At 31.1% G+C, this 14,538-nt stretch overlaps 3 protein-coding genes across 3 annotated transcripts; all 3 read left to right on the forward strand.

Annotated features, from left to right (window-relative positions):
• Positions 1–172: 172 nt before the first annotated feature.
• Positions 173–2,977, forward strand: LOC134234906 (stress response protein NhaX-like). The gene is made up of 4 exons (XM_062716953.1): positions 173–516; positions 1,196–1,276; positions 1,846–1,958; positions 2,126–2,977. The coding sequence occupies exons 1-4, from the start codon at positions 453–455 to the stop codon at positions 2,342–2,344; spliced, it is 477 nt and encodes a 158-aa protein (XP_062572937.1). The 5' UTR covers positions 173–452; the 3' UTR covers positions 2,345–2,977.
• Positions 2,978–8,219: 5,242 nt separating this feature from the next.
• LOC134234907 (universal stress protein YxiE-like) lies at positions 8,220–10,735 on the forward strand. The gene is made up of 4 exons (XM_062716954.1): positions 8,220–8,559; positions 9,264–9,344; positions 9,450–9,562; positions 9,750–10,735. The coding sequence occupies exons 1-4, from the start codon at positions 8,502–8,504 to the stop codon at positions 9,987–9,989; spliced, it is 492 nt and encodes a 163-aa protein (XP_062572938.1). The 5' UTR covers positions 8,220–8,501; the 3' UTR covers positions 9,990–10,735.
• A 555-nt stretch (positions 10,736–11,290) lies between these two features.
• On the forward strand, positions 11,291–14,142 carry LOC134234908 (uncharacterized; the record flags this gene model as incomplete). The annotated part of the gene is made up of 3 exons (XM_062716955.1): positions 11,291–11,547; positions 11,835–11,915; positions 14,023–14,142. Coding segments are annotated over exons 1-3 (298 nt in total), but the record flags the coding sequence as incomplete, so codon positions are not given.
• Positions 14,143–14,538: the final 396 nt, after the last annotated feature.

Genomic DNA, 14,538 nt, shown 5'->3' on the forward strand with positions numbered 1-14,538 from the left:
AATATGTTATCGCAATGGAATATATTTTGCAGAATTTCTTTTCTAAATGTAAACTTTTTTTTTATTTTTTATAAGGAAGAACCTAGAATAATTAATAATAAAGATGACAGGACATAATTTTTGACAGCGCAGAAATAAACTAAGCAGTAAACAGTGATACAGGTACTTCACATTTCTCGATTGTTCTAAGTATTTGTGATGTATAACACATGTTGTACTAGTCTTGTTGTACTAGTTCTGTACCGTGAATGTTTCCTGGGAGTTTAATGTATACACGTGGATTAATACGTAGTATGAATTGTTCAAAAATCAGTGTTAAACCTTGACCCGGTGAGCGATAAAAGCCGTTTTATCAAGTTCACCTAATGTACATTGTCAAATGGTGCATGTTTATTGAATAAATGCATGAAGTGGATTTAATTTAGCCACATAAAACCAAGAGCAGACAAAAAATGTCGGAGTGTCGAGTTCTCATCGCTATGGATGGTAGTGAAGATGCCGCCATGGCACTTAAATGTGAGTACATATAAATATTTAACAGATTTTTTTGTCTCCAAGTCATGTTATTTTGTATTGCAATGTACATGTATGCTCTGTCAACTTATATGATAGTTGTGCATTATTCTTTTGCTGTTTGCTTCATTACCCAATTTGTAGTAAAGACAAGATCTACTCGATAATTTATGACGAATGAAATGTTTCCTTTACTCCTGAACACCTAAGATTAAGAAAATAAACTTAATCTCGAGATTTGGGTATAAAATGAATAAAATTGTTCAGGTCTGTTTATGTATCACAAAAATGTATTTTTTTGAAAGAGTTTGCAAAAATCGAAATATTTTTTAACTGTGTAAAAGGTTTTAAATAAATATCTAACAAACACAACATTTTCTACATGGTATTGGTGTTCATTAGGTCATGTTGCTTGCTTTAGTTTCCTCTGAGTCTTTTTAAGCGGAAACTAAAATAATTATACTTTTTGAATGACCTTATTGTGTTACATAATGACAGGAAATATACCGTTACTGTACCTGTTATTTCCACTACATTCTTATCATGATAATATACTTTACACTTCTTTTGATCTTCTTGCTGGACATTATGAGACCATCGAATGGACACCATGTAGACGCATTTTATTTACTTTTATATCCAGTTAGTATTGTTTATTTAGATGATATGTATTGTGTTTCAGACTATGTGGAGAATATCCATAGACCCGGTTACTACGTTATTCTGGCCCATTGTGCAGAGTACATGAATGTTAACTTTGGAAGTAAGTACAGACATTGTTCATTCTGGTGCTTCCTCTTGTATTGGTTCTCGTATATCCTCTGTCTATGTATGTATACCACATATAACAACACTATGGCTGCTGTTGTTGTCTAGTACACGTGTAACCTTCTGACGTGTATGTTTTGGTTGATCAAAGCTCAGAACAATTCGTTTGTTAACATGTTACAGAGGGCTTTGTGTTCTTCCTCAAAACTACTGCAGATCACTTAATTTCGCGACAACTTACTTTCGCGAGATAGTCAATGACTCTTTATTAGCGAGACAAAATTTTCACGAATCGTGGTCATTGCTCTATATAATCTTAAGGAATTCTATTATACGCGAGAATAAAATTTTCGCGAGCATACCGTCCCGCGTAATTACGCGAAAATAAAGTTCCCGCGAATAAAAAGTGATTTACAGTATTTTAATGTCATTGAATTAAATTGCCAAATATAAACGTTTATATAAATATCAAAATTATATGTCATTCTAGATTCTGTATTAAAATTTGTTTATAGTTGAAATGATATGTATATGAAAGGTTGGCAAGTATATATATTTTTGCAGTGGTTTCCCTGTCACAGGCAGACCCTACAATAGTAGAGCGAACAGTAAACGAGGAAGAAAAACGAATCCACGCTCTCATTGAACAACTGAACAAAATTCTGGAATCCCACAATGTGAGTACTTTTCCGCTCTCATTTATTTTATTTTCCTCCTTCACAACACTAGTGCTCTGAATGAAGGTTTATAGCTGAGTGATTTTTAAATTTGTTTACATAACCATTTGTTCGTTCATAAATACTTATTAAGTACATGTATCATGCTTTTTATTTAAAAAATTCAGTTAAGCGGTGAAGTGGTTCGCATTCAAGGTGAAGGCAATCCTGGTCATGACATAATTCACAAAGCAAATGAGAAGAAAGCGGACATGATAGTGACGGGGTCACGTGGTATGGGTAAATTAAGACGAACTTTTATGGGCAGTGTGAGTGACTTCTTGGTTCATCATTCCCACATCCCTGTCCTCGTGTGTAAGCACGAAAAACACGAACAGCAACACTGATTAGTGTACATCTTAACTATATTTTGATATATACTACATTCTACATTACTTTGGTCTCTAAAATACTTTATTATGTTTTCAATGTTTTTTAAGGAGCAATATAACTTCAAAAAATAATTTTTAAAAAGTTTAAAATTTTAAAATAATAACAAAAACATTTGAATTTCATATTGAAATGAAATGAATCCTTTTGGATAGAACTCTTTTACCGATATATACATGTACGAATAAAAATATTTGATAATACATGTATTAGATAAGCAGTGGGGCTTTGTATTCTTGCAGCTTAGGAAACCTTTAAGATATTGTTTGTGTGCCCTTTTCTGATGGTCTGACTAAAAACCTTTTGTTCTCTCATCTCCAAAAAAAAAAAGAGTCCTCATATTTTCGAGTGTTTTTGAAAAAAAAAACTACCTATCGACCCAAAACATTTATCCTTAATTGGGAGAGTGCAAGCAAAAATATTTTTAAAGATAGCCTTACTCAATTTTTTGTGAGTTGATAGTGAGTCACTGTCTTATGTACATGTAATTTTGATGACTGTGTATGTTATAAATACTCATAAATATTGTATGGAGTTAGTGTGAGTTTTAACGTTTTCAGAATGGCACTGAAATAAAACATTTTGATTTATATCTGTGTTTCTTTTTCTAATATATTATTAAATTAGAATAACGGTTAATGATAGACATTGCCATTTTGTAAAGGAGCGCGTTAATAAAACCCCAATAATGGAAAAGGCAAAAAGATAACCAGCAGTGATCGATCTCAAGAAATTTTACAAACACAGTACGCATATCTGTAAACAGGGTAGATAAGCACGGTCCTCCGGATTTCAAGAAGTGGGATCAGGTACCTCTGTGGGGGAAGCATCCTCTGTTGACTGGTCACACCCTCTGCGAGTGTTATGTGTGATAACAATAATAATTTTAATTGTAATGGGTTTAATAATTAATCGTTCTTAGAGCATACTTTTGAGAAGGAAATAAATTGGAATGCATTAACATCATATGCAGCTGTAGGTGAAGATGGAATATTTAACTACTTAATTAAAGGTACTTGGACACAGAATGATACAAGGATTAAACTTTTAATATTTCTCATTAATACACAACAAGATTGTCACTTTTCCTAAAGATTACGAATAAAGTTAATATTTGTGAAAGTGCAAGAATGTGTCAATCAAACCCGCCAAAAAATTTGAAGTTTTAATAACTTTTAAATGAAATAAGATTTTTAATTAATTTTTGTGTGAAATGCTATTAAAATATATAATTCGTGATATTATACAGAAAATATTAACTTCAAATCTGTGTCCAAGTACTTTTAAATAAGGAATGTGAGAATAAAAAGCTGACGTCATCTCGTTTGTCATATAATTTAGTTGTAGTTTGCCCTTTATCTTCTACAATCATCCAAATTTAAATTTCATTTTCAGTTGCATAATCAAGTGATATTTTAGAAAGTCAAATAATTAAGGTGTACAATTAATATCTACCGGAAATTCTTGAGTTTGTTGGAAGATTTTGTTGTTAGAAGTTGTTAGAAGACTACGTAAAGTTGTCAGTGAGGAACTCCCGCATTCTTACGAATCTTCTTCAAGGTACTTGTTTTTGTAGAATCATTATCAATTTAACGAGGTAATTTTGTTGATGATTGGTCATCACAAGATGTGAACTTTTCTGTTTTTGATGAAGAAGCAGTTGTCTATTAATACAATTTACATTTCATGAAAATCATTTTAAAAAGTTGTATCATTTTGTGTATTTGAAATTCGATATTTATAAAGTAAGTTATGAAATGGAATAAAAGATTTTACTTAAGGTAGGATTCTTCTCTGGTTTCTGACTAGATGAAACATTCAAAGTATATTTGCTTACATGCACTATATATTTAGGTGTATGAGATTTAAAAGACCATATTTTTCTTTCCTCATCACAATTAAACAGCTCTAAATAGAAATGGTAAACTGCGGTTGAAAACTAGCAGGGACTATATTTTTGGCGGAATGTAGGCGTATGAAAATATCTTCTTTTCTGCCTCTCAAAATTGTAATAGAACAATGAATTTAGTTATAATTTTTACACAATCGAAGACTTGGAGAATTTTTCAAATGTAAGTTAAATTAATAATAAAGGACTAAACTTTAAAATTATATAAAAAAAAAATATGATTTTCAAACAAACTAGAACAATGTTAACTTTTAAACGCTTCCTACCAAAGTGCAGATTTGGGCCAAAAATCCATAAAAAGTATTTTTTCTCTCTTAGTAAACGATCAAAGCTTTTGTTTTTGTAGCACTTTGTACATTAATACGACTACTTTATTATATGTGAAAATTAAAAAAAAAGTTAAATATAGGAAGCATATGAAAATGACTAACATATCCTGAAAAATTAAGAAAAAACAGAAAAAATTCGGATTAGCCAATATCCAGTTTAGTTAAATTATTTATGTAAATTTGGTAATATCATGCTGTAGACCCGATATAGTTATATCTTTTTATGCAAAAATAACAATGTTTAAACTTTTGAAATAGAAGTAGGCATCACATGATTGGCAACAGTATTTTTTTATTCTTAATGTCAAGGAAAAAGATAATGACCTTGACCTGACCTTACCTCTAATATAAAACGGTCACATTTAATCTCACTGATACTATCACTTTCTGATATTGTCTTCTTGATTCTATGAAAATTTCATAAATTTTTAAATACAAGAAATATGAGAAGAATCCTACCTAAAGCAAAAAGATTTGAAAATGCAAAATGGGATCTATAATATAAAAAAAAAAAGGTTTTAAAAAAGTATTAATTTCGAGCTGAAATAGAAGCTGTTATTCTTTATTTCAGGTTTCCAGGCATGTTTCATACTTATACACTACTTTCATTTTTCTATTTACTTCAATTGTTATATATACAGTGTATAATTCATACTGAAAAAACCTAAATGTTTTATCGTTGCAAAACATCACAGGTCACTTCTTATTTTACATAATGGTAGAAAACATTCTTTTCTAAGGCTTGATGAAAGGTAAATTGATTCCTCTGAAAATATATTTATATTTGTACTTTAATTTATAGAGTGCAAATGTATTTTTTTACAAGTTAGTTTGCAAGCACCTCGAATCATAATAAGATGCATAAAATGATAATTGGTGCACAAAAAGATTTAAATTGCTCGCTTAAATTTGAATATGTTTTTAAATGCAAAAAAGAAATTTCTTAAACAGTATAGTAAATGCTTAGAAAGAGGAAAAAATGATTATTTTCTTTTTAAAAAAATATCCCATCATAAAATGCAGTTCTTCACCCAATGTTTTTTAAAGAAAATTAATGGAGAGGTTTTCATTGAATAAAGTTAAATTAGCATCGAGAATCCGACTTAATTGATGAAATATGATGCAGTTATTTGAAGAAATAATAGTGCATATAAAATCTACAAAAAAGCGTGAGAACTAATCACTTTAAGTGGCCAAAGTTTGTTGATGTTAACTGACGGTTTTTCATACTAATTGTTAGTCCATTATTTATAACTGAATTGACGACGGATTTTTTCTTTATTTCCCGATCATGACAAGGAACACATGGCGGGTGTGACCGGTCGGCAGGGGATGCTCACTCCTCCATGGCACCTGATCCCGCATCTGATGTAGTGGAGTTTCTTGTTTGTTCTGCTCCTATTTTATATTGTTTTATGGATTTTTCATCATGAATACTGTTCTATATCTCCATATGTTTCATCTTAATGTTGTTGCTTTAGAGTTAAATGCCAGCAAACCATAGTAACGAAGTTAATAAGAATATTTTTGATATATCAGTTTACAAAAAAACATGTTAGAAATATTTATTATACAAATTAAAGTGTACTTTTGCAATACTCAATAGCATACAAAATTAATTCTATTAATAGTGTAATCTTTTAAATCATGAATATTCAAAAGTGTTATTTTTCATTACTCTTTACATAAACTGGATTCTTAAAATTCAAATAAATCCTTACGAAACAAAGATTTATTGCCAGTGATCCAGTAAATGCTCTATAAAGCCTCTTTCTTCAATCCTTTCAAAAATATAAATTGATCTAAGGGAGTAACTTCAGACCTACTGTACTACAGCATACTTTTTTTAACTTCCTGTAGTGTTAACTATATATTTTATCTCAAAACTTCAAAGACTGGCCTTCTTCCGATCCAGAATAAAAAAGATATGCTTAAGGTTTTTTTTACAGAGACACTTGCTGATATAATGTTAAAACAGTTTTAATGAAGTGAGAAAACTTTTAAATGAACTTTCAAAAAAGTTTTCTGAGAGTTAAAATAAATTTTAGTCGGGGCATTTTAGTCAGCCAGTCGGGAGAGGGCAAACGAACATTTTTAAGGTGCCCTCGCCAATTTTTAATTTTTTTTAAAATATATATTTAATACAAAATGTACCCTCTTACACTTTATACAACCATTCTTCACGAAAAGCTGGCATTACTGCTTCTTTATTTTTAAAAAGGAATTTTCTTGTATCCTGTGATTTGCCATCAACAAAGTTACTATGTTATTAACAGTAGAGAAAGAGAAAGTTCAAGATGTATGTCCAACAATATACAACTATTCCCCACAATAAATTAAAGTCCAGACATCAGTGACAGCTGCTTTTTCAATAAAAATGTAACTTGTAAATTTACTTACCTTGTCATTGGTCATTTGCAAAATTACTTTGTTAAGAAAACTCTGATTGTAAACACAAGTATTCTGAAGTTGATATTAAACGAATCTGATGCTTTAGTTTCTGATATAGACAATATCTGTGTTGTTTTTGGGGAACAGGTCTTCCAACAATCGATTGGAATTTCCATGGATACCAATTTCGCAACGTTATTAACAGAGCTATTTTTGTATTCATATGAAGCAGAATTTGTTCAAAATCTTTTACGTGAAAAAAAAAGAAAATACTTGCTGTGGCCTTCAACTCGACATTTAGATATATTGACGACTTATTGTCTATTAACAATCGTTATTTCCATTTTTATGTCGACACGATATATCCCGATGAGCTTGAGATAAAAGATACCATAGGAGTCTGACACATCTATTTCATTTTTGGATATTTTACTAGAAAAATAAGTTAATGTTTATCTAGCAACGCAGCTTTATGACAAACGTTATTATTTAGCTTTTTTTTAACAGCATCAATTTCCCTTACTTATGCAGCAATATACCTATGTCACCTGCATACGATTTATCTTAGTTGATTCGATACGGTAGAGCATGTTCTACGTATGAACAATTTCTCAAATGAGGTAAGTTACTGACAAATAATTTGATGAAGCAAGAATATCAACAGTCTCATTTAAGGTCATCATTTCGTTATTTTTATGGTCGATATGTCCACTGATTTTTCTGCCCCCCCCCCCCCCTACATGACAAGGAGCACATAGGGGTTTGACTTGTCAGCAAGAGATACGCACTCCTCCATGGCACCTGATTCCATCTCTGATTTTTTGGAGGTCCCTGTTGTTCCGCTCCTATTTTGTAATGTTTGATGGACATTTGAGCTCGAATACTGTTTGTTATCTTCATATGTTTTTATGGTCGATATGTCCACTGATTTTGCCCCCCCCCCACCACCACATGACAAGGAGCACATAGGGGTTTGACTTGTCAGCAAGAGATATGCACTCCTCCATGGCACCTGATCCCACCTCTGATTTTTTGGAGGTCCCTGTTGTTCCGCTCCTATTTTGTAATGTTTGATGGACTTTTGAGCTCGAATACTGTTCGTTATCTTGATATATTTCATATTTCTTCTTAAAAACATTAAATATATACAGTTAAAACAAGCATCGTGAAAACTTCGTCTTGGTTATAAATACCAACTTGCGAAAGTGCGGTGTTGTAAAAATTTTGTGATCTACAAATGTACAGAATTTTAAAGAATAATCAAGCTGTGCCTTGGGAAAAGGTTGTATATTGGGGCGCAATAAGTTAATTTAAGAAAAATTCTTGATTTCATAGTGATAAAAATGTACTTTAAAGTCAAGACTTGTTCTAGATAATATCTCATTGCAGCGACTATTTATACACGTTATCAGCTGAGTACCGAGACTAGAAACTTACATGTATATGTGATACTCGTGAGAGATTGTTTACAATTTGAGAAGTAAAATGAAGAAGATTTTAATTGCTGTTGATGGCAGCAAGGAATCTATATTTGCTCTCAAAGGTGAGTATGAAATAATCAAGTCAGTCAAACGCAATAATTTAATTGTATGTACGTCTATTTTACTTGTATGAAACAGATAGAAAAATAATCATCACGTTCATCATAAAGACTTGTTAGATGATCAATAACGTCTTTTTCAAGAAAATTTATCTAAATATAATACAGATGAGTCAGACTATTTGGTGTCTTTTATTTCATGTTTAATGGGATATAGTGAGTTGACATGTGAATGGAAGTAACTATTGTTAATTGATTATACGTCGTCGATATACCGTAAATATGTCTAGTTGAAAGCCTCTAGAAGTGTTTTTTTGTATGGTTTTTTGAATATATTTTGCTTAATATCTGGGCGCAATTGGTTGCCTAAGGGAAATGACATAGATGTTGTTTTAAAACTTTTGAGTACTTGTGTTTACTATCAGAACGTTTTTTTAATTTGCAAATGAATATGGTTGTAATATTTTTACATGATAAAAATTAATAGCATTGAGTAACCTTTTGAGAGGGCTGTTTAAATATCCAAAGAAATTAATAGAGAATCAAAGCATTTTTGTAAGCAATAAATACTATGCATTTTTTTTTTATCTGATGGCACTGTAGCTCTATGATCGTCCATCTCAAAGTACAGGGTATATCAGACCAGAGGGCTACAGACTGTAGCATGTTAAAAGATTTTTTTACATTTACTTTTATTTTTTACCAAGAATACATGGAAAAAATCCATAACGAAGACAAGTATGCGGTGGTTATCCATTGTGCACATTACAGCATTTCAAATCCAGAAGGTACATTTAAAGAAAACTAGTAGTAAATAAGAAAGAAAAATTAACAAAAGAAACATTTACCCCGGCATAATAAACCTTTATTAATTTTATATGTATGCACTTTAGAATTGTCCATTACTAGAGATGATGCTCAGACAATAAAGGATATTCTACAAAAGGACGAACAAAGAATGTTAGCCCTGACTGAGGACTTAAAGAGACTTCTGAAAGAAAATAATGTATTTATTATTTATAGCATGTAAACCTTTCAAAGAATATATGCTTTGAAGTTTGTTGACTTTAAAACGATTTGCAGAAATTAATCCATTAATCACTTTTTTTAAAAGTGGAAAAAGGAATGCTTTTATTAATTTCTAGGATATTTAGCTAGAATGCGATATTAAAATATTTATGTACTTTTTATAGATCCCCGGCGAAGTGGTAAGACTTGAAGGAAAGCCTGAAAGTGCAATTATTTCTAAAGCGGAGGAGTTAGACGCATCGTTGATTGTGATGGGATCACGTGGTTTAGGGACAATACGACGAACAATTCTGGGCAGTGTCAGTGAATATGTGCTTCATCATTCTCATATCCCAGTCATGGTCTGCAAATGCGAATCTAATAACAGTACTGAAAAGAATGAAAGCCGGGATTTAATAATCTAAATACATTACAAAGTCCAAAGGAAGGTGTCCCCCCTCTAGCCTTTGATATTAAGCAGACAAAAATTGCAGGATTTGGAATTTCTCGTTGGCATTTAGTTGCAAATTGACAGAATAATTATGATGAACATTAAAATTTATCTAGCTATTAGTGAGGGTTTTTTGTAGGGTATTATTATTTAAATAATAAAAATCAATAAATAATCAATAATTCAATAAAAAGATATTTTATATTGTTTTAACTCTGGGCTTTTGGAAAACAGCCAAACGAATATGGCAAAATGAATATGATAATTATTATCGAGCCTATATCAAAATATTATTTGGTATAATTGTAAGTCTTGTCATCCAATTTAAGATGGGGCCAAAATGCTCATATCCCAAGAAACTCGCGATATTCCTCTAGGCTACATTAAGTATGTGGAAATCACTATAAAAAGTATTGTAGCAAACAAAATAAATCTAAAATTATCTTAACATATTTGCAGGTTGTATTTCAAAAATTGATATTAATGAAACATTAAGATCTTTCTTGATTGCATACTCGGAGCTTCATGAATATATTTTATGGTTTTTTAAAATCTATTTTGAGTTCACCTCGATTTACCATAAAATACTCTGAAAGCACATGCTAATCAAAGAAAGGATAAAAGAAAGAAGCCTCAAACAATTTTTTTTCACAAAACACAACATTGACCGCTCGTATCTGATATAAAATATTTTCTTTATACGGAATTTTCTCTGCTAATTTTCATAAAATATTCACACAAAATTTTAAACACCATATTGATTTTTCAATTAATAACGTAAATAGTAAATGGATTCTGGAAATATATAGCATTTGCAGATCCTTTAATTTTTCCATTTTAATTTTAATATTTAAATTGTTTTAAATCTTCATTATAATATCTAAAAGGGGGCATTTTTTCTATCTTTCATAATTATAAACTCCGAGAAAACTCTAATTTCCATGCCTTATGATAAAAACGCTCATTATTAGGTCAATAACTCGTCAAGATTGCTCTAAGTAAAAGATGTAAATGTGACACGTGGCAACTGAATCAATCTTTCGGTCATAAGATAAATAAAATTTACACGTTATCTATTGTCTGACTTTACCCTTAATATTACTGTCTGAATTTTTAAGGTGTCTTTTTCAAAATTTCAAAGAACTTATGATAAATTTGTTATAGACATTTTATTTTAGCGGTGAAAGGCCTCTTTTATATCATCTTCAGACAAATATTCTTGTATAATTATTTTAGCATAGTATTTGTAATCGTTGCTTCAAATTAAACTTTACCAGATAATATTTTATACTGATTACAAAAGATTAACGATCCTGAGATAAAATTAGTGATGTTGTGTCATCATAGTGTTCTTATCATGCAAAGTCTATAATCTGATGTCAATGTTATTTACACAATAGATAACAAGGTGGTAAATACCAGGTATTTAGTGTTAATGCATGCACACAATGAAAACATATCTTCTGAAATAAAAATGAAGAATGTATTGATAGCTATGGATGGAAGCAAAGAGTCTGTATATGCGTTCAATCGTGAGTATAAAATTCTGAACCATAACATTTACCTTATTTTAAACAGTTCTACGGAATGTTCGTATGTAAAGTGAAACTCTACTGAGCTTTATTACACTTTTTTATTTCTCCTTTGTTATAATTCTTTGTTCCATAATAAATGTTAAGATAATGTACAAGTATATTATAATATGTCTTAACTACACATGTTAGGCAAACGGTGTCTAAGACAAGCTTTTTGTGCATAAAATGTATATTCCAACATTTTTATGGAACATATACATGTTCTGGAAAATTGAAACTTTCAGAATACGCGGAAAAAATACACAACACAAACAACTACGTGATATGTGCTCACTGCGCAGAATACGTAGAGGCGGATCCCGGGGGTAAGTTTGACGGGTGTGATATAGTGTTTGTTTTATTAAAATAAATTGATGGAAATAACAATGTTTCAATCTCATTTGCACCGGGTGTGAAAGTTATTTAATATCTATGTATAAGTAACAAAAAAGTGCCTTCTGACCCCCTCCCCCTAACAGAACACGGGCCTCTCTAAAAGTTGTGAAAGGCAGAGAATACAGAACTTATTTTATGAAAATTGACTCTAGAAAGTGTTCTACATATTTCTTACAGCCCCCTCCTCCAAGTCACTTTGCCGGCAGCAAATTATCAATCAAATATCGAGAAAGTATTCCATTCAAGTTCAAGAATAAATCAGTAATAAAGCACTTAAAATGACGTCTTCGTGCTATTCCACTGATATTTCCGACATGCTCGTTTTTACATGTCAACAATTAATGAAGGTCTTGGTCATATTCCGTTTATCGATTTGTTTTGAGATTACAATCAAATTGTCATTGGTACATGTACTAACTAGTTAGCTTTATTAAACAATAATGATATTGTTAAAATAACTACTAGTTTAAAAGCATAAAAATACAAAACTGGGAAAGCGCATTTCAATTATACAAATTGACAATTTAATTCCTTGTGTTATCGATTTTTCAGGGAATAAATCACTCTGGATACGTTTTGTATGAAGGATATGGAGATAACGAACAGTATTCAATATCAAAGTCCATAAAACAAATACAAAATAGGAGCAGAGCAAACACGGACCTCCAAAATATCAGAGGTGGGATCAGGTGCCATGGTGAAGTGAACATCCCCTGCCGACCGGTCACACCCGCCGCGTGCTCCTTGTCATCATCAGAAATAACGAAAAAATTACGTCGTCAATTCAGTGTATAAATAATGGACTAACAGTTAGTATGAAAAACGTCAGTCAGCATTTGACTCAATGATAAATTGTATTAATTTTTCTGACACGGTCATTGTATCGACCATAGAACTTACGAAATGATAATTTTAAACGAAACTGCTGATATTCTTGTTCATCAACTTGTTCGTCAATAATTTACCTGTTCATACATAGAGCATGTTCTTGCGTATCGAATTAATTGAGATATATAAATTCCGTATGCAGGTAAGGAAGGTATTTTACTGCATAAGTGAGGGAAGTTGACGAAAGAAAAGTTAAAGTCATCTCGTTTATCAAAGAGCTTGGTTGTTAGATTACCATTAATGTCTTTTTCAAGTAAAATATCAAGTATGAAACAGATGTGTCGGACTCTGTGGTATCTTTTATCTCAAGCTCACCAGGATATATCGTATCGACATAGGAATGGAAATAACCTTTGATAATTGACAATACGTCATCGATATATCTATATGTTGAATTGAAGGCCACAGCAAGTGTTTTCGTCTTTTCATGCATACGATTTTGCACAATTTCTGCTTCATATACATACAAAAATAGGTCTGCTAATAACGGAGCGCAATTGATAACCAAAGGAATTCCAATTTATTGTTGGAAGACCTGGTCTCCAAAAACCACATAGATATTGTCAATCAGAAAGTCAAGCATCATTTTTTATGTCAACTTCCGAGTACTTGTGTGTGCAATCAGAATGTGTTTTATCAAAACAAGTTTGCAAATGATCAGTGACCAGGTACGTAAATTTAAGAGTTCCTTTTTTATTGAAAAAGCAGCAGTCAATGATATGCCTGGACTTTAATTTATCATGGGGAATTGTTGTCGTCAGTTTTTAAGCTGTTACTTTTGGTAAAATTTTGTGATTTCAAATTGTCCAAAAGTTCTTTTGAATTTTTTAGTATCCACATCTGATTCACACCACTTCTAAAATACATTGTTGCACAGTACTCTTGAAGTTTTTCCTTCACTAAAATTTTGTTTTTATTATACACCAAATTATTTGAGACGGATAAAATATCAATAATTTTAAATTTGATTTAACATTTGCTTGATTTGTACAATCGCTATGCATTCCTGGCATTCTCTGCAAAATTTCTCGTGAAAGAAAACTTGTGATATAAAATGAATGTGTGAAATCACACATTTCATATCTTTATTATTTATATAGCCGTTATTTAAATATAATCAATTTTCTATTTTTATGTATCTTTTTAAAGTTCTCTCTATTGCTCAAGTCGGTTACGATGTTATTGAGGGATTGGTAGAAGAAGACGAAAAGCGCATATTGTCAATTTTGGACAAAATGGAGAGCTTACTCATATCTAACCAGGTAAAAAGTGATAAATACAGCACCCCATGTCTTTTACATTTCAAAGGAAACACACCAAAATCAATCAACGTCTACACATATTTTTATCACAATAGTAATATTAATGTTAATAATGTTAATGTTAAGTTTACAAAGTCCTGAAACACAATCCTCCAACATGTTCATGTTCTTTTCCCTCTACAACTAAAGTGTCTGGACAAATCATTACTGTTGACGTAAATATAGTTAATAATGAGGACCTTAAATATCTTTCTTTAAAATGTCCAAAATATGGGGAAACCCGATCTTTCAAATGGTTTTATATTTAGTTCATAAATATTATGAATTATGTGAAATAGTTCGCCGGGCGATGGACCAGACAAGAAAAAGAAGAACTTGACACTTTATCACAATGGAATAAAGT

Source organism: Saccostrea cucullata, unplaced genomic scaffold (assembly GCF_032062105.1).
Source record: "Saccostrea cucullata isolate Sc308-1 unplaced genomic scaffold, CSIRO_AGI_Scuc_v1 ctg3976, whole genome shotgun sequence".
Classification (NCBI taxonomy): domain Eukaryota; kingdom Metazoa; phylum Mollusca; class Bivalvia; order Ostreida; family Ostreidae; genus Saccostrea; species Saccostrea cuccullata.

Bases quoted from the DNA above. Each gene is read 5' to 3' on its own strand.
- LOC134234906 (XM_062716953.1), top strand. From the start codon at position 453: ATGTCGGAGTGTCGAGTTCTCATCGCTATGGATGGTAGTGAAGATGCC. The intron at 517-1,195 runs GTGAGTACATAT...ATTGTGTTTCAG, and splicing joins TGCCGCCATGGCACTTAAAT to ACTATGTGGAGAATATCCAT. The intron at 1,959-2,125 runs GTGAGTACTTTT...TAAAAAATTCAG, and splicing joins AAATTCTGGAATCCCACAAT to TTAAGCGGTGAAGTGGTTCG.
- LOC134234907 (XM_062716954.1), top strand. From the start codon at position 8,502: ATGAAGAAGATTTTAATTGCTGTTGATGGCAGCAAGGAATCTATATTT. The intron at 9,345-9,449 runs GTACATTTAAAG...TATGCACTTTAG, and splicing joins CAGCATTTCAAATCCAGAAG to AATTGTCCATTACTAGAGAT. The intron at 9,563-9,749 runs GTATTTATTATT...TACTTTTTATAG, and splicing joins GACTTCTGAAAGAAAATAAT to ATCCCCGGCGAAGTGGTAAG.